At 47.4% G+C, this 20357-nt stretch overlaps 1 protein-coding gene across 1 annotated transcript in view; it reads left to right on the top strand.

Moving 5' to 3' along the window:
* LOC149432948 (nuclear receptor subfamily 1 group I member 3-like) overlaps positions 1-19862 on the top strand; it is a 57422-nt gene extending 37560 nt beyond the window's left edge. The window contains exons 4-9 of the mRNA XM_089664779.1: positions 3806-3999; positions 10021-10232; positions 11163-11308; positions 11700-11816; positions 14485-14590; positions 15200-19862. Coding sequence (XP_089520905.1) covers positions 3806-3999; positions 10021-10232; positions 11163-11308; positions 11700-11816; positions 14485-14590; positions 15200-15335 — 911 coding nt within the window. The 3' untranslated portion in view covers positions 15336-19862. The remainder of the gene's footprint in view (positions 1-3805; positions 4000-10020; positions 10233-11162; positions 11309-11699; positions 11817-14484; positions 14591-15199) is intronic.
* The last annotated feature ends 495 nt before the right edge of the window (positions 19863-20357 follow it).

The following is a 20357-nucleotide window of genomic DNA, read 5'->3' as shown; positions in this document are numbered from 1 at the left end:
ACGCCGCAACACCGCAGCGCCACTAAAGCCCACCCAGTCATCTGAAGAAAAAAAAAATCATGTGCCTGGTACTGGTTGGTTGAATCAAGTCTGGATTTTTATACCCATAGACGTGGCACACGAACAGAAATTTAGGCTCGGTTAACACATTAGTGTTGCGGTAATGCGTGGCACTTATTATTTCCGAATGGCGCCCCTACACACCTTGCTGGTGGACATGCACGTAGGTGATATTTATGGAAGGTGCATTGCGGCATGAAATGCGTCTTCCACTGTGTGATTATGTGAAATTGGGCCACAGAGCTTACACTCAGACAGGTGATCTTTATTGAGGGCTCATTCACATCAGGTACTATTCGCTGCAAGGACACTCTAAGGCCTTTTTCATATGGACAATGTAAGACAGCCAAACCCAGTGGCTGAGGCGCGTTGTTAATCAGAACCAAGCAATGACTGCTGGACTGCCACATTGTTGCGACCACATATAAGGGCATAGGGTTGCGCCACCGCAACAGTGATGCAATGGATGCGGTTTGGGTGCAGAGAAGAGGCATTTCAGTGTGAAATCCTGTGCATAGCGGTGAACGGTGCCGCGCCACAACTATGCTGCAACCACATCCAATGGACATGGCTTGAGGGCAGTGAAAAGGTATTTCAATGTGAGGCCACGCTGCAACCATGATGCAGTGGCAATTCAATGGGCGACGTTGGTGCGCTGAAGAGGTTTCCGTGTGAAATCCATAGCATAGAGGTGAATGGGGCCCCAATGCAACCATGGTGCAGCTGCATCCAATAAACATGGTTTGGGGGGCAGTGAAGAAATATTTCAGTGTGAAATTCTGAGCATAGAGGTGAATGGGGTCACGCATGAGGCAACCGTGTCCAATGGACATAGTTTGGGGGTGGCGAAGAGATATTTCAGAGGTGAATGGGGCCACGTCACAATCATGAGGCAACCATGTCCAATGGATGCATTTGTTGCGCAGTGAAGAAGTCGTTCAGTGTGAAATCCTGAGCATAGAGGTGAATGGGGCAACACCGCATTTATGAGGCAACCGTGTCCAATGGACATGGTTTGGGGGTGGCAAAAAGGTATTTCAGTGGTCTAGAGGTGAATGGCACCGTGACCCAAACGTGACGCAATCGTGTCCAATAGATGCATTTGTTGCGCAGTGAGGAAGTATTTCAGTGTGAAATTCTGAGCATAGAGGTGAATGGGGTCACGCATGAGGCAACCGTGTCCAATGAACATAGTTTGGGGGTGGCGAAGAGATATTTCAGAGGTGAATGGGGCCACGTCGCAATCATGAGGTAACCGTGTCCAATGGATGCATTTGTTGCGCAGTGAAGAAGTCGTTCAGTGTGAAATCCTGAGCATAGAGGTGAATGGGGTCACGCATGAGGCAACCGTGTCCAATGGACATAGTTTGGGGGTGGCGAAGAGATATTTCAGTGACCTAGAGGCGAATGGCGCCGTGACGCAAACATGACGCAATTGCGTCCAAGGGATGCATCTGGGGTGCAGTGAAGAGGTATTTCAGTGTGAAATCCTGAGTATAAAGGTGAATAGGGCCACGCCGCAACCGTGATGCAACCGCATCCAATGAACGCGGTTGGGGCGAAGAGGTCTTTCAATGTGGAATCCTGGTCATAGAGGTGAATCGGTTGAATGGGGCCACGCTGCAACCATGATGCATCCACGTCCGATGAATCCAGTCGGGGGGCAGTACCGAGGTAAATCCCTCTTCTAATAGGCATGCCAAAGGTGGCTTATGGCCTGCTAATGCCAAGCTGACCGCAGCTGACCTAGTGATCCACCACGCTACGTCCGTGCCAAAGAGGCCGATGGCTCGGTTCTCACATTTCCGCTGGGGTGCGTTGCGTCAACGCATGGGTCTTAACGCACTAAGGGGGTTCAAAAAGATTCGGGTCTCTTTTTCGGGAAGTTCATCCGCCTGACGCAGCGCATGTTACGGGACGGCAACGCGTATGCATCAACTCAATGCAACCCAATGGAAATCTGTGAGCATAGCCAACTGTGTTGAGCGTGCATTCGCACCTGGTGCACATGAGCGCCTAAGTGCAAGCTCTGTTGCCCATCCCCATTATATCACTTGGTCCCCATCTTTAATCAGAAGATAACAGTAACAATTTGATTACATTGTATTACTTTTAGTATCTGATTATAACCCGATCCATGTATCGAGGGGACGTGGCGCGCCCGCTCGGAGGCGCGCCCGCGCGCACAAATCGCCTACAAGAATGTCAATTAAATGAACAGCCACTAATCATCCCCTCCAACAGTAATCAGAGACACAACAATTGCTTTTCACACTGATCCACCTCCGCACCGGATCCTTCCAACACCATATTCTTCCCGCGGATCAGAAAAGACGCCAATCGCGCGTTCCGAGTCTAAAAATAGGCCCGGTGCCCGTTCGCCTCCCGCCGCTGTTTATACCTGCGAAATCCTTTGATGTCAGTTCAGTAAACATCAGAGATGACAGCGAATAGAAAGATTAGGAGCTCAACGCGGCCTAAAAAAAAAAAAAAAAAGCCTCCGGGGACCTCGGGGGGGATGGCGATGGGAAGAGGGGGGGAGGGGGATAGGAAATTGTGACAGGAGTCCGCAGGAAACGCAGGAACATGGAAAACATCAACACGTATCGTCCCGCCGCCGGCGCTCACGGTTGTTTAATATTCTGATTTTAACTCGGCGTGTAAAATATTAAATCCGGGTTTAATCCAGGACACGACGGACTTATGTCATGGCAGCCATAAAAACGTTCGGCGTTCAGTGCGGCGACTTCTGACATAGGTGGAAGGGTCGGCGACTGGGGGGGGGGGACAAGCAGCACGCGGAAATGGCATCTACAATTGGATGGCTTTGTTACCAGTGCCGGGTGATGAGATTGTGGCTCTAGTGCTCTCCAGGCGACCCCGAAAATTGAGTTTTCGCTCCCCCCCAAAAATAATTTTTTTGGCGGAAATCGCATTTCGCCATTTTGGCGAAATGCTCCAAAATCAATGAGGAAAGTGAAAGGAAAGGGGTCGACGTAGACAGAATACACCCAATAAAAGCGCGCGTACATTCGTTCTGTGTGCAAAAAACGTGAATGTAAACAGGCTAAATCCTGTGCCGTTCGAATGTAAGTCATTGATCCCGCCATTTGGCCAATAGGTGGAGCTATTTATAGGAATTCCTGTGATGCTTAGTTCCATCTAGTAGCCGAATGCTGTATTTTTCCATTCTAAATCAATGAGTTGCATTCGAACGGCACAATCATTTAAAATGATAATTACGTCATTTGGACACTAGATGGAGCTAAGCATCATAGGAATTCCTATACGTGGCTCCATCTAGTGGCCAGCTGCCGTACTTTCTGTCTAGAAATCAATGATTTACATTCGAACCGCACAGGATGTAGCCTCTTTACATTTGTTTTTTGTTTTTTTGGCCCTTTTGCACAGAATGAAAGTCCGTACACTTTCACTTGTTATAAATCAACTCCATAGTGTATGTAAAACCTAACAATGAACTAGTTTTCTATTTCTCTGTTAAAAAGAAACATTTTCAACGGTATATTTATCTTTTCTATAAGTGCAAAAAAATACGTATTGATCAGGTAGAGGCAGAGAGCACAGGATATTAGCTCCATGGATTTCTGGCAGGATCAATGATCCCAAAGCACTTACTGTCCTAAGGTGACTACACTGCTCCTTCATAGTCGTAGTGAGTGAGCGTTGTCACAAAATTTGATAAGGTGATAATGGCGCCAATGACATTCTGCGTTGTGGTTTGCAGTGATTATGACGGAGGAGGCGCTGATGGCGCGGCGCGAGCTGAGGATGAGGAAGAAGCAGGAGCGCCTGCAGAGGACGCAGCGGGTGGCGGAAGTCGGGTCACTGAGTGAGGAACAGAAGCAGCTCATCTCCATCCTCATAGACGCCAACCAGAAACACTTTGACTCCAAGTTTGAAAACTTCAAGGGCTACAGGGTGAGCACACTGGACCACAGGGAGGGTGGGGGTGGGGGGGGGGGGGGGGTGCAGCAAGTGCATCAGGAGGCGGGGCTGTGACACGCTTAGAAATAATTGCAGGTTTAGGAAATGTTGTCACACATTGGCCCCTGAAACGTGACTTCAATACTTCCAATTTAATATATCAGCCAGCAGGTGGAGCTGTAGGTTTCTTTTTCCATGTCTACCAAGCTAATCTTGACTGCTAGGCTGAAAAGCACTTATTTACGGGGACAAATACCTGAAGTTTAGATTACACGACTGAATGCTCATCTGAACAAAGGAACCTCTCCTTCCTCGCCAGCCCTGCTCGGATGGGGCCATGTGAAGGCTCGGATAGAGACAGGTGGTAAAAAAGGGAGAAGCTTGCGCTGTACTCTCTCCTTAAAAGGTCCAACGGGCTTGTTAAAGCCAGTATTATGGGTGTCCCTGGTGTTAAAGCACAACTCTGGGCACCGCCCCATGCCCCCTCCAAGTCACACAACCCCCTTTCCCCTAGAATTCTGCAGGATTGGCCCCTAAAATGGGACCATGACATGACTGGGGCAGACTGACAACTCATGGGGCCCCTGTGTCCTTGCCCAAACTCAAAAAAGCCTATGAAAAAGGTACCAGGGGCATCTCATGGGGCCCCCTACTGACCCCGAGTGCCCGGGTTTCCAAATGGTCAGTCCGCCTCTGGACATGACCTTGTTAGGCGTGCAGAAAAAGGACCCTATAGCCCAGGGGTGTCAAATTTATATTCATTGTGGGTCACATCAGCATTATGGTTGCCCTCTAAGGGTCGATTGTATCTGTAAGACTAGAGGTCCAGAGCACTCCACCCCCATTAATTCAGATGTCAAGGCCCCCCCCCCCCCCCATCATAAATTAAGAGTCCCCAACCCTCCCTTACAAAACATTCCCCCCCCTTTACCTTGTGTTGCTCCGAGAAGAAGCTGGGGGTGGAGCTGAGAGGCAGAAAGTGCAGGGTCTGGAGGAGGACCAGAGGAGGGCCGGAGTCATCTGAATGCTGAGACGAGACAGAGAGGCTCAGGATCTGTCGAAGGCAGAGGTGGACTGACAAGTTATGGGGCCCCCGGGAAATAGGTGATTATGGGGCCCCTGTGTCCTCGCCCACACCCAAAAAAACCTATGAAAGGTACCAGGGGCATCTCATGGGGCCCACTACTGACCCCAGGCCCTTAAGCAGTGCCTGAGTGCTCGAATGGTCAGTCCACCCCTGGTCGAAGGAGTTCTGTCCTCCTCTCTGCTACCAACTGCTAAAATGGAGGTGGAGGAGGGCAGAGTGGAGCCTCTCCGCGGCAGCACAGAGAGGATGCAGGATCCAGCGGAGGAGTTCTGTCCTCCTCTCTGCTGAGACAAGATGGGGGCGGAGACGAGGGGGGTGCTGCAGTTGCATGAAATGGACTGGTGGGCCAGATTCGGCCAGTGAGCCTTGTGTTTGACACGTGCTACAGCCAATCACACAGGGTGTCATTCAATCCGGGGCACTGAGGACATCTAGTGGCAGAAAGAGATTACTGAAGGGGACAGCTTTGAAGAGGAAGTGAGCATTGTAGCTGGTGATGAGTTGGCCTTTAAATGTTTTTTTTTTATTAAAACATCAGTATAAAAACGTGTACTACAAAAAAACCCCAAAACTTCTACTGGAGGTTCAATGGTTAAACCGCTTGAAAACCCACATTCATGTCATTCTCAATCCAATAACGAATTTTATCCCACGGATAACCGGACAGGCCTCAATCCAGATCAATGTAAACCTCTTAATAAAACATAGACAGAGAAAGCCAGTTTGGCAGGTTGAAGGTCCATTGCCCGTTGAAAGTCAATATGTAATATATTTTGTAGAACCACTATCTCTCTCTATCACCCCTGTACCTTGGGTGACCTCTTCCTCCTCCAGAGTTTGCTCAACAGCCCTGATCCAGCAAGCACCACCCTTAACAATTGACCGTAATCAGATTCTTGGCCCGTATGTCAAGTACAACTATGACAACGCAAGCCAACCAGAGCCAGATGGCAGCAGAAATGGCTGGCATCGCTCCGTAAAAATTACTTATTAACTGGAGATTGGGAGATAACCCGACAGAGCGGGCACCGTGCCTTCAAAGGGGAGATGCTGTTTTAACCCTATAGTATGCGATAATTGTTTGTAACCCTTTCGGTTGGTCATAGGGGACCAACAAGTCCCTGAAAATCAAAGCCTGGGTGTTATGTGTCCATCTTCTACCATTGTCTTCCATCACCAAGCCCACCATGATGCTACTTACCTGACGAGGAAAGACATAGTTTGATACTTTGCTGTTGTAAAAAAGTGTTGAGATTCTCCCTGTACAATAGACTAGAGATGAGCGAATCGAACCAGGCGAACCGGAATTCGATACGAATTTCAGGAAAAATTTGATTCTCGTCGAATCCGAATATTTGCCTACTTCGGGTGCGCGAATCGGTTTTTTCCCGATCAGCCGGCAAAAGTGTCCCTGCAGAGAGCTCCGCTATTTCTGACATTTCTCTGACAGTTCCTTCACATGTACAGCGGTTGAAACATTGTATCTATTAGTTTCCATTTAGGATACAGATGTTTCAACCGCTGTACATGTGAAGAAGCTGTCAGAGAACTGTCAGAAATAGAGGAACTCTGCACATACACTTTTTGCCGGTTTGGAATTCTTATTTTCATCCTACTTCTTCTTCTTCTTCTTCTTCTTCATCCTCATCCTCAGAAGAAGAAGAAGAGGATGAAGAAGAAGAAGAAGAAGAAGTAGGATGAAAATAAGAATAATTCCAAGCCGGCAAAAAGTGTATCTGCAGAGCTCCTCTAAGTGTATCTGCAGAATGTCATTTATGGAAACAAATAGATACAATGTTTCAACCGCTGTATGGAGTGAATGTCACAGAACTGTCAGAAATAGACAGAAACTGTCACAGAACTGTCCTTCTTCTCATCCTTCTCCTTCTTCTCATCCTTCTCCTTCTTCTCATCCTTCTCCTTCTTCTCATCCTTCTCCTTCTTCTCATCCTTCTCCTTCTCCTTCTTCTCATCCTTCTCCTTCTCCTTCTTCTCATCCTTCTCCTTCTCCTTCTTCTCATCCTTCTCCTTCTCCATCTTCTCATCCTTCTCCTTCTTCTCATCCTTCTCCTTCTCCTTCTCCTTCTTCTCATCCTTCTCCTTCTTCTCATCCTTCTTCTCATCCTTCTCCTTCTTCTCATCCTTCTCCTTCTTCTCATCCTTCTTCTCATCCTTCTTCTCATCCTTCTCCTTCTTCTCATCCTTCTCCTTCTTCTCATCCTTCTTCTCATCCTTCTCCTTCTTCTCATCCTTCTTCTCATCCTTCTTCTCATCCTTCTCCTTCTTCTCATCCTTCTCCTTCTTCTCATCCTTCTCCTTCTCCTTCTTCTCATCCTTCTCCTTCTTCTCATCCTTCTCCTTCTTCTCATCCTTCTCCTTCTCCTTCTTCTCATCCTTCTCCTTCTTCTCATCCTTCTTCTCATCCTTCTCCTTCTTCTCATCCTTCTCCTTCTTCTCATCCTTCTCCTTCTTCTCATCCTTCTCCTTCTCCTTCTTCTCATCCTTCTCCTTCTTCTCATCCTTCTCCTTCTCCTTCTTCTCATCCTTCTCCTTCTCCATCTTCTCATCCTTCTCCTTCTCCTTCTTCTCATCCTTCTCCTTCTCCTTCTCCTTCTCCTTCTCCTTCTTCTCATCCTTCTCCTTCTTCTCATCCTTCTCCTTCTCCTTCTTCTCATCCTTCTCCTTCTTCTCATCCTTCTCCTTCTCCTTCTTCTCATCCTTCTCCTTCTCCTTCTCCTTCTCCTTTTCCTTCCTCATCTCCAAGGGCATTTAAATTAAAGGTACAGTGTTCTGCACTAATTTAAAGGCTCTCTGAAGCCTAGAAACCCTTTTTATAAGTTAACTTCGTAGCGAATAAATTTGCATCGAATCGAATTTCTTCCTGAAATTCGCCGAATCAGCCGAATCGAATTTTTGAATAATTCGCTCATCTCTACAATAGACCCTTGAGTGCCGTGGGCTCTTGTTATCAGGAGAGAGGTATGCAATAATTGTAACCTCTCTGGTTGGTCATAGTGGACCAACAAGTCCTTGAAAACCAAAGCCTGGGAGTTACTTGTTGGACTTCTGCTGTCTCCCTCCAGAACCAAGCCCACCATGACACTTACCTGATGAGGAAAGACGTAGTTTGATTCTTTGCTCTTCTAAAAAGTTGGAAATTTTCCCTGTACAACAACAGACCCTTGGGTGTTGTGGGCCCTCATTATTGGAAGAGAGGTATGCAATAATTGTAACCTCCTGGGTGGGTCATAGTAGACCAACAAGTCCTTGAAAATCAAAGCCTGGGTGTTATGTGTCCATCTTCTACCATTGTCTTCCAGCACCAAGCCCACCATGATACTACTTACCTGACGATGAAAGACGTAGTTTGATACTTTGCTGTTGTAAAAAGTTTGGAGATTCTCCCTGTACAACAATAGGCCCTTGAGTGATGTGGGCCCTTGTTATCAGGAGAGAGGAATGCAATAATTGTAACCTCTTTGGTTGGTCATAGTAGACCAACATGTCCTTGAAAACCTAAGCCTGGGAGCAGGGGTGGTCTGACAGCTCATGGGGCCCCCGGGCAATAGAGGATCATGGGGTCCCTATGTCCTTGCCCACACTCAAGCCACACCCAAAAAAGCCTATGAAAGATACCAGGGGCATCTCACGGGGCCCCCTTCTGACCCTGGGCCCCCGGGCAGTGCCCGAGTTTCCAAATGGTCAGTCTGCCATAGAGAGGTATGCAATAATTGTAACCTCCTGGGTTGGTCATAGTAGACCAGCAAGTCCTTGAAAATCAAAGCCTGGGAGTTATGTGTCCATCTTCTACTGTCGTCTGTCAGTACCAAGCCCACCATGGTGCAACTTACCTAATGAGGAAAAACATAGTTTGAAACTTTGTTCTTCTAAAAAGTTGTGAAGTCATCCTGTCCAACAACAGACCCTTGAGCGCTGTGGGCCCTTTGGTATTAGGAGAGAGGAATGCAATAATTGTTTGTAATCTCTTTGGCTGGTCTTAGGGACCAACAAGTCCTTGAAAAGCACAGCCTAGGAGGTATCTGTCCATCCTCTACCATCTTCTTCTAGCACTGGGATCCACCATGATACTTGCCGGATAATAAAAGGCGTAGTTTGACCCTCTTGTTCTTCTAAAAAGTTAGGAAGTCTGCCTGTACAAGCACAATGACCCCCGAGTGCTATGGACCCTTGTTAATACTTCTCGGGGGGGGGGGGACAGCCCATTAATTTTGTAGGCCGTGCTCAGAACTCATTGCGTTGCTTCTGCTTCCCTTACTTTCACATAGTTCCACTGGAGTCAAGTTTGCTATAAGTACGGATAATATATTAAAAATACTTGTCCATACTACCCATCCTGTACCAGTTCCCTTTAATGCCGGCCATGCATAGAGCAATTTTCAGGCAACTTCAATCACATCTGACCAAAACACCTAAAAACATAATGGCAGCCTGTCACCGATACTTTAGACCATGTTGTGGTAGACAGCAACATTGATATGTTGTGTCATGTATCTGAGGAGCTCAGGTCGATGAAGATGGCCCCTTGAAGAATTCCCATTCCCATTCAAGCCCCCCAGGTAATGGTCCAGAATCGATAACCAAGCAGAAGACACACAATTCATATGCAAAGCTGAGGTTGGGAATAAGCAGAAGTCGCCATCATCTAAGCAAGTTGGCAAGCAGGATCTTGGTCAAAGGTCCAGGCTGAGGTCAGTAACATAAGTGATCAGTAATCATGAGTGGCCCTCTTGGTGTCAATATCTGTTGTAGACCCCAAGGAAAGCCCCACACACCCTAACTGGATCAAGGCCTGCACCACCGCCATCGGGCCATTCATGGACCTTCTTGAAACTTTGATGAGGAGATTTATGGCAGCGCTCTTGCCTTTGTTCCAGCTCACTTGCCTTTATGCCTTTTTCTTCTTGCAGCTGCAACCACAAGTGGTAAAAGTCAGATGGGGAAATTCACCGATATCAAGTCCTGCTTGCAGCCCCCATCATTCAAACCACTACCCTGAGGCCCAGGAGCTGATGGAGAGTGTTGACCCAAAAGACTTTAAAGAACTGCCCCACTTTGCAGATCTCAGCACCTACATGATCCAGCAGGTCATCAAGTTTGCCAAGGAGATCCCAGCTTTTCGGTGAGTTCATGTTTTGGTCACCCTTTCCATTTGGAACCCTAAGATGCCCATATATAAGTGCACAAGATTCGTCTTTGTGACTTCATGTCATCAAGGGGACAATATAAATGGTTGTCCACATGGCACATACACATGATAATAAAAGCTTCAGAACCATTGTATCCTGGCTGTTCCATACCCCCCGTTTCCACTTTCCTCTTCATTTATTTTTTTGAAACCTGAAAAAATAACCTTCACACAGACATACATACATACTGGTATATGTGAGAGTGTTAGAACCAGGGGCGGACTGACCATTTGGAAACTCGGGCATTGCCCGAGGGCCCGGGGTCAGTAGGGGGCCCCATTAGATGCCCCTGGTACCTTTTTCATAGGCTTTTTTGAGTTTGGGCAAGGACTCAGGGGCCCCATGATCCCCTATTGCCCGGAAGGACCATGAGTTGTCAGTCCGCCCCTGGTTAGAACCCCAATATCATGTATGAGTTCATAAACAGTGAAAGGGAGGCTTAATTTCAGAGAGTGATACCATGAAAACCCCAAATCCTGGAAGATTTCATCGATTTGGAATAATCTGTTCTAACAATCTATGGTGACATCTTCATTCTACACTGATGGCTTCTTCAAAACATAATTAGTTAACTGGCAGGTCCAAGAGAGAGTGACACCTTTGCCGGTGTCTTGTGGGTGGAGACTGAAATTCGAAATACATAGGGACTTCTTGTGACTGAAGAGCCTGAAGGATACAAAAATCCAATAATTGATTCAGCCCACCATACCTCACCCAATGTCGTGATTTGAGTAGGACCTTTATTAAAGAGCAGCTGTTGTGGTGATATCTCACATTGGGACTTGAAGGGTGTATCTACCCTCCTTTCTTCATATTTTACCCACTGGTTTTCCATAACCATCCATCCATTTTTCATTCACCAGCTCCTTGGCGATCGATGACCAGATCTCCCTCCTGAAAGGGGCCACCATGGAAGTCAGTCAGATACAGTTCAACTCTGTCTTCAACCTGGAGACCAGCCAGTGGGAATGTGGCAAGATTATATTCAGCATTGAAGATGGGGCCTTGTGTGAGTACCCGGGTGCTGGGTTTAACTTTTAATCATGGCTCTTCAATAAAGTTTTTTTAAATTTTGTATGTGGAAGGGTTGAGGCCTGGGTTGGGGTTGGGGCCTGTGGGTGTTGCCTGATGCCTGTTGAAGAAATCCTGTCTTGATGTTCACACAAGCACTAACAGGAGACCATACTAGAAGGAACACAGGTCACAACGAAAACCCATCATGACTTCCCGATATTTTTTCAAGTGTCTATCACTTTGTACCATTGGGGAGTCTTCTCCTCGGTTCTCATTTTAGAAAAAAATAAGGTCTCATTCTCAGTCCATCCAATCATCATAGGTTCTTGTCATATGTTGCCTTTGTTCACAGGGCTGACCAGTATTTTCTTCCATCTTCTATCCAGCTGGGTTCCAACGGATGTTTTTGGAGCCTTTATTGAAGTTTCACATCACCTTTCGCAAGCTGAAGCTTCATGAGCCGGAATATGTCTTGATGCAAGCCCTGGCGCTCTTCTCTCCGGGTAACCAGAATCTTTCACCTGTTATTAATCATCTGCAAAAAAAATGGAAAGGTGTAAATGGTACTTAAAGTGAACTTGGGTTTTGTCAACGGCAACAGGTACACTTACCTTCCGGGCCACCTGGCTCTGTGGGCTTATCTTCCTTTTACTCTTTTGCAGGTCAGTTTGACCAAAGGAGCAAAGAGCAAAATCTCGGTGTAAGTCCTAAGTCATCCAACTTGGAGCTTACACAGGGCTAAGGACTCCCTCTCCACCCTTATGTGAAAGTGCTGGGGCCTGCTGATTGGCCATTCAGGTGGCCAGCACTGCGGGGAGGGTTCAGCTTTGGGCACGGTGTGAGCAGCAGTGGAAGGGGCTTAACATTTGGGCCTACTCACTGTATACAATGTAACATATGCCACTGCCATTGTATCCAAAAATTATTTGATTACTGTGCCACAAGTAAGAGTCCAACAGGGGTCTGTAATGCACAGAGTGCAGGGGTCAGGAGAGTGTAACGCACCGAGTGCAGGGGTCAGTAGAGTGTAACGCACCGAGTGCAGGGGTCAGGAGAGTGTAACACACAGAGTGCAGGGGTCAGGAGAGTGTAACGCACCGAGTGCAGGGGTCAGTAGAGTGTAACGCACAGAGTGCAGGGGTCAGGAGAGTGTAACGCACCGAGTGCAGGGGTCAGTAGAGTGTAACGCACCGAGTGCAGGGGTCAGGAGAGTGTAACACACAGAGTGCAGGGGTCAGGAGAGTGTAACGCACCGAGTGCAGGGGTCAGGAGAGTGTAACGCACAGAGTGCAGGGGTCAGGAGAGTGTAACACACAGAGTGCAGGGGTCAGGAGAGTGTAACGCACCGAGTGCAGGGGTCAGGAGAGTGTAACGCACCGAGTGCAGGGGTCAGGAGAGTGTAAGGCACAGAGTGCAGGGGTCAGGAGAGTGTAACGCACAGAGTGCAGGGGTCAGGAGAGTGTAACACACAGAGTGCAGGGGTCAGGAGAGTGTAACGCACAGGTCAGCAGACAGAGAACAACAAAGAAAATTACCTACCTCCCTCCATTACAGATCCCCCTCCCACTAGTAAATGCCCCTTCTCCCCAGTAGTTTTCCCCTGTAAATCTCCCCCCAACAAGTAGACATTCCCCATCCAGTTAAGATCCCCCCTACCCGCACAGATCCCCCCCACCAGTACTGTTCCCAGCAGTACAGATACCCCTACCCGTACAGTTCCTGCAAGTACAGATCTCCCCAGTAGTACAGATCCTCCCACCTGTACAGATCTCCCCAATAGTACAGATCCCCCCACCAGTACTGTTCCCATCAGTACAGATCTCCCCAGTAGTACATATCCCCTCACCAGTACAGATCCCCCCACCAGTACTGTTCCCATCAGTACAGATCTCCCCAGTATTACAGATCCTCCCACCCATACAGATCTCCCCAGTAGTACATATCCCCCCACCAGTACAGATCCCCCCCACCAGTACTGTTCCCACCCATACAGATCCCCCAACCAGTACAGTTCCAGCCAGTACAGATCCCCCTCAGACCCAGATTCCCAACCACCAGTACAGATCCCCCCAGTAGCGTTGGGCTTGATGTTCGAGTTGAACGTAAGTTTGACCCGAACATTGGCCATTCAGGTGTTCGGTGAACGCACAAACAGTAAGGGCATTCGGAAGGCTGTTCGCCCGCCACGCCCCACAATGCACTGTGCTCTTACGGTGCATTGTGATCGGCCAAAGCAATGCACCTGACCTGTGGCCAATAACAGCACACGATGATGTCACAAGGGGGAGAGGTCACCTGTTTGATGTCACCAGGTGTCCCCGCCCCTTAGATATTTCAGAACTGTCAGACAGCGGGAGCCAGTGCCAAGCCTTTTTTTTTTTCCAGGTCGGAAGGCATCGTGATTGACGGTGGATCTACTTCGGGGGACTTTTTTTAAATTTTTGTTTTCATCACAGACTGTCTACTGTCATTTTTACAGTGCACTTTTTTTTTTTGTGAATGAGTAGCGGTACCATATACCCCATACTCATTCACATGAGGGAGGGGCCAGGATCTGGGGCCCCCCAGATTCCAATAAGCCCCCTCCCATGGACCCCAACAACCACCGGCCACAGTTGTGGGGGAGAGGCTCTTGTCCCCATCAACATGGGAACAAGGTTCTTTGAGGGGGGGAGACCCCCTACCCAAAGCACCCCCCTCATGTTGAGGGCATGTGGCCTGGTATAGTTCAGGAGGGGGGGACTCGCTTGCTCCTCCCTTCTCTAACCTGCTCGGATAAGGGTCTGGTATGGATTTTGGGGGGACCCCCACGCCATTTTTTTTTAAATTTTGGCATGGGGGTTCACCTCAAAATAAATACCAGACCTGAAGGGTTCTACACAGCTTTCCACACCAGTTACCCATCTGGGTATTTCCAAAGAAGGTGATACCTTGTAACATAATTATGGAGTAGGGAAGGAAGAGAATATAGGCACTCTATGGAGAATAATAAGACATACAGAGGGAAGCATGCTAGATCAGATTACAGGCATCCTGTTCATTCTGAGGTTATCCCTTCAAAAGACTTCTGCAAAACACTGAGAAGAAAAAACGTAAGCCATTTCCGGTTTGCATACATCATATGTATCCTTGGCACTATAGAATCGATATAATGTACCATATCTTTATTAGATCGCCCGGGTGTTATCGAACACGACTTTATCGATGAGATCCATGAGAAGACGGCTCTGACGCTGAAATGCTACATCGACTATCACCATCCCCTGCCAGACAGCAGGTAACCCATTGCTGAACAGATATGTTCCAGATTGGCAGGTTCATAGAGGCATGTGTAGATGTCCAGTACAGGGGCGGACTGACAACTCATGGGGCCCCTGGGCAATAGGGGATCATGGGGCCCCTGCGTCCTTGCCCAAACTCAAAAAAGCCTATGAAAAAGGTGCCAGGGGCATCTCATGGGGCCCCCTACTGACCCTGGGCCCTCGGCAGTGCCCGAGTTTCCCAATGGTCAGTCCGCTCCTGGTCCAGTACTACTCTCATCGTACCTTTCCCTGCCAGAACTTCCAAAGTTCCCAGTTTCGACTTGCTTACATTTTCCAAGACACCTTGGCTTGCTTCGCTCTTCATTAGTGGAGGACATCTAAATTCCATTAAGGCCACCTCACCATATCCTATCTTTTACATTGGTGGCCAAACCCTTCTCCATAGAAGCCACTGAAGCAAGTCCACCTTAAGAAGGTTCAAAAACATCAAATGTTTGTCTATCTAATTAAAAAAAGTGGCAACATCATTGTTTTTCCAGTTCCTCAATTTTCATGACCTGATTCTCTCATCTTCTGAAATTTTAACATCGAAACGTGACAATTTTTAATTTTTTTTCTATTAGGTTCCTTTATGCCAAACTTCTGTCTTTGTTGGCCGAACTTCGCACCCTAAATGAGGAGAATGCAAAGCAGATGATCCACATCCAGAACATCATGTCTGATGCCATGACCCCGCTGATGAAGGAGATTTTCAGCTGAAGGACATAACTTGGTAGAACTGATGAAACACGAGCTGTGACGGGGCATTGCTGCCAAGTATGATCCTTGGGATGCTTCTTGTCCCGGTTATGTTTGGGCTTGCTCTGTCTTTACGCACAAAAACTGTTCTTCAGGATGGCGGCCAACGTTCAACATGAACTGGTTGGACCAGGAACTTATTTCATATTCAGTGCACTTTTCCCCCTCAATGACTATTAACTGTGGAAGGACTTCTGTTACGGGAAACAGAAAATGAACGGACCTAATAAGGACAAGGTCATTAAAGATGCCAAAGTCATGGAAAATGTTTGGGTCATCAGTGACTCTTTGAGAGGACAACTTTATCTTCACATAATGGTTTGAGAATCAATACGCCAACATCTCAGGATGGTTAAAAGACCACCTCCTCATTTTTATAAGGATTTGAGGATGAATACACCAACTTCTCTTGATGAGTAGAAGACCACCTCCTCATTTTTATAAGAATTTGAGGATGAATACACCGACTTCTCTTGATGAGTAGAGGACCACCTCCTCATTTTTATAAGAATTTGAGGATGAATACACCGACTTCTCTTGATGGGTAGAGGACCACCTTCTCATTTATTTAAGGATTTGACGATGAATACACCAACTTCTCTTGATGAGTAGAGGACCACCTCCGCATTTTTATAAGGATTTGAGGATGGATACACCGACTTCTCTTGATGAGTAGAGGACCACCTCCGCATTTTTATAAGGATTTGAGGATGAATACACCGACTTCTCTTGATGGGTAGAGGACCACTTTCTCATTTTTATAAGGATTTGAGGATGAATACACCGACCTCTCGTGATGGGTAGAAGACCACCTCCTCATTTTTATAAGGATTTGAGGATGAATACACCGACTTCTCTTGATGGGTAGAGGACCACTTTCTCATTTTTATAAGGATTTGAGGATGAATACACCGACCTCTCTTGATGGGTAGAAGACCACCTCCTCATTTTTATAAGAATTTGAGGATGAATACACCGACTTCTCTTGATGGGTAGAGGACCACCTCCTCATTTTTTTAAGGATTTGAGGATGAATACACCTACTTCTCTTGATGGGTAGAAGACCACCTCCTCATTTTTATAAGAATTTGAGGATGAATACACCGACTTCTCTTGATGGGTAGAGGACCACCTCCTCATTTTTTTTAAGGATTTGAGGATGAATACACCAACTTCTCTTGATGAGTAGAGGACCACCTCCTCATTTTTTTAAGGATTTGAGGATGAATACACCAACTTCTCTTGATGAGTAGAGGACCACCTCCTCATTTTTATAAGAATTTGAGGATGAATACACCGACTTCTCTTGATGGGTAGAAGACCACCTCCTCATTTTTATAAGAATTTGAGGATGAATACACCGACTTCTCTTGATGGGTAGAGGACCACCTCCTCATTTTTTTAAGGATTTGAGGATGAATACACCTACTTCTCTTGATGGGTAGAAGACCACCTCCTCATTTTTATAAGAATTTGAGGATGAATACACCGACTTCTCTTGATGGGTAGAGGACCACCTCCTCATTTTTTTTAAGGATTTGAGGATGAATACACCAACTTCTCTTGATGAGTAGAGGACCACCTCCTCATTTTTTTAAGGATTTGAGGATGAATACACCAACTTCTCTTGATGAGTAGAGGACCACCTCCTCATTTTTATAAGGATTTGATGAATACACTGACCTCTCTTGATGAGTAGAGGACCACCTCCTCATTTGTATAAGAATTTGAGGATGAATACACCGACTTCTCTTGATGAGTAGAGGACCAACTCACCGGTATGATGATTTCAAAATGAATACCCCAATTTCTCATGATGGTTAGAGGATCCCCTCCTCATCAGGTATAAGGATTTAAGGATAAATACGCCAAGTTCACACCATGATTAGAAGGCCACCTCCTCATCTGTATGATGATTTGAGGGTGACTACTCCATGTTTTCATAATGTGTAGAGGACATCTACTCTATCTTAAGACAATGATCTGAGGACCACTCTGCCATCTTGTATGGATTAGAGGACCACCTCATCATCCGTATGATAAGCAGAGGACAACTACACCAGCTTAACATAATGGTATGAGGACCACTATGCCATCTTCTCATATGGACCAGAGAACTACTACCCCATCATTTTATCAGAATGTAGATACTTATTTTTTTTGGTTGTCTGGTTTGGAAAAAAAAATACTCTTTGGAAAATCTAGACAAAGAAATGTGAGGAAGTTAGCTTTTTTGAAGAAAATCATAATAATGCTTGACGAAGGAGAAGACCTTGTATGGGCTTTCTGGGAAGACTAAGCCCAGTGAATGATTGTGTTCACAATGAATGGTAAAGGGGTCAGTCCACCTGAAAATGATATTTTAGTTATAGGTCAGCCTTGTTAGGTAGCTTGGGTGCTCCGCCAGTAATGTCTCCTTGCCATAATTCCCAACTTTGTTCCTGTTCAACTGAGAGTCTTAGATATCCCTACTCAATTTTTTCTATTTCCTGCTATGAAACAAGTACAAAAACCCTTCTGATGGGCACAGTAGGTGTACACAGCAGGTGTACAGGCCCGGGGACTGAGCACAGGGATGGTGGGAACTCCTCCTAATGGGCACAGCGGGTGCACAGACCCGGGAACTCACCCCAAGGATGGTGGGAACCCCTCACAATGGGTACAAAGGGTGTACAGACTCGGAAACTCACCACAGGGATGGTGGGAACCCCTCATAATGGGCACAGCAGGTGTACAGGCCCAAGAACTCAGCACAGGGATGGTGGGAGCCTCTCATCATGGGCACAGCGGGTGTACAGACCCGGGGACTCAGCACAGGGATGGTGGGAATGCCTCATAATGGACACAACAGGTGTACAGACCTAAGAACTCAGCACGGGGATGGTGGGAACTCCTCATAATGGACACAACAGGTGTAGAGACCCAGGAACTCAGCACAGGGAAAGTGGGAACCCTTCACAGTGGGCACAGCAGATGTACAGACCCAGGAACTCAGAACATGGATTTTGGGAACTCCTCATAATGGGCACAGCAGGTGTATAGACCTGGGAACATAGAACAGAGTTGTAGGAGCCCCTCATAATGGGCACTGCAGGGACGGCGGGTGCCCCTCAAAATAGGCACCATGGATGTACAGACCCAGGAACTCAGCACAGGGATGGTGGGAACCCCCCATAATGGGCACAGGGGGTGTACAGACCCAAGAACTCAGCACAGGGATGGTGGGAACCCCTCATAATGGACATAGCAGGTGTACAGACCCTGGAACTCAGCACAGGGATGGTGGGAACCCCTCATAATGGGCACAGAAGCTGCGAAGACCCAATAACTCAGCACAGGGATGATGGGAACCCCTCATAATGGGCACAGCAGGTGTACAGACCTGGGAACTCAGCACAGGGAAAGTGGGAACCCCCAATAATGGGCACAGAAGCTGCAAAGACCCAAGAACTCAGCATGGGGATGGTGGGAACCCCTCATAATGGGCATAGCAGGTGTACAGACCCTGGAACTCAGCACAGGGAAAGTGGGAATCCCTCATAATGGGCACAGAAGCTGCGAAGACCCAAGAACTCAGCACGGGGATGGTGGGAACTCCTTATAATGGGCACAGTTGGTGTTCAGGCCATCCTTTGAATCCTGAAATATCAGGTGGACTGACCCTTGAAGGTATTATATGTCTATAGGACATTGGAAGAATGGTTGACATCTGACTTGGAGATCACCGATTCCATACAACACACAGCATACCACGACCGTGGATTAGAGAGTCACTTTGGCGAATCTCTTGGCAGATCTGCGCTACTTCTTCTTCTGGAAGTTGACTAAGTGAAGGCATATGGAGATACAAGAGGAGATACAACCCGAGACCCTTCAAGCTGCCCACCTCAATACATGGACACGATCCTCAATTAGAGTGAGCACCTTCGGAGGTGCTCTCAGGGCATTCACAGATGTTTTTTGAAGACCCCCTTGGTACTGTTGAGATATATTTTTGCAGCCCAACAAATGTTCTTCATCTCAGCCATGATGATTTATGAGCTCTACTGGCCAATCTTTACTGATGCACACCGCGATCTACACACTGTGATTTCAGGTACGTTCCTCTTGAAGGAAACCCTGAGGGGCCACTGGTGGCCTCTCATTCTGTATAAACTAGTTGCCTTGGTTGTCACGCCTGGCCCCTGGCCTCAACACTTTCAGAGGAGGCCTGCAGGTAAGGACTCTGCTCCACATGCACCGATCTGCCGCCTTGTCCCGGGTCAACATTGAAGCCAGAGGACCAGCACAGGAGCCAGGCAACTGACAATTTCAAAAAAGGCCGGCAATGGCGTCCGCATGGCGCTCTCAGGGAACTTTAATGCCAAAGGCCATCCCATTGGCCGCCGAATGCATGACCCAAATTGGGACTAACATAGGATTACGCTGTAACCTCAGAAATTCCATACGCACAGTCAGTGCTGCTCAATAAAGGTTAGTTATTGAGAACGTTTGGGGCTCTTTCTTCCATCAATTGTGATCAGCAAATCCAAAGTCTGGTTGAGGAGACTTCCTCGAGGAACCTGGTGGTCAATGTAGAGGGTTGTGCTGATGGGAGGAGCTCCGGGTACTTGCAGCTTCAGAAAGGCAATGCAATTCTGCCCCTTAACACCCCCTCCCCCCCAAAACAAAAATGCCTCCTGTAATACTCTCACCCACCTGCAGATGGCACTGTGATGTAAATGCAGTGAACAGATCAGAGTATGGCAGAGCACCACCTAGCGGTTAGGAGTAGGTACTGCACCTCAGGAGTATATCTGCATGTGGGAAGCTGCTTAGATCTCCAAATTTAACCCATCGCTGACCTTCTGATGCCACATTGTCCTGTAGAGTCAGGACAAGGGGTGGGCAGGAGGGAGAGCTGCCTCGGGCGCAGAGGGGATTTGGAGGATTGTATCAGAAGGGCGATTTTGGAGGGTGGATCTGTGTTACGGGGATTTCTGC

The sequence above is a fragment of the Staurois parvus genome, unplaced genomic scaffold (genome assembly GCF_062004578.1).
Source record: "Staurois parvus isolate SC_StPar_1 unplaced genomic scaffold, SC_StPar_1.0 ptg002036l, whole genome shotgun sequence".
NCBI lineage: Eukaryota > Metazoa > Chordata > Amphibia > Anura > Ranidae > Staurois > Staurois parvus.
The sequence above is the reverse complement of the archived record's forward strand: the minus strand, read 5'-3'. Positions and strand labels throughout refer to the sequence as shown.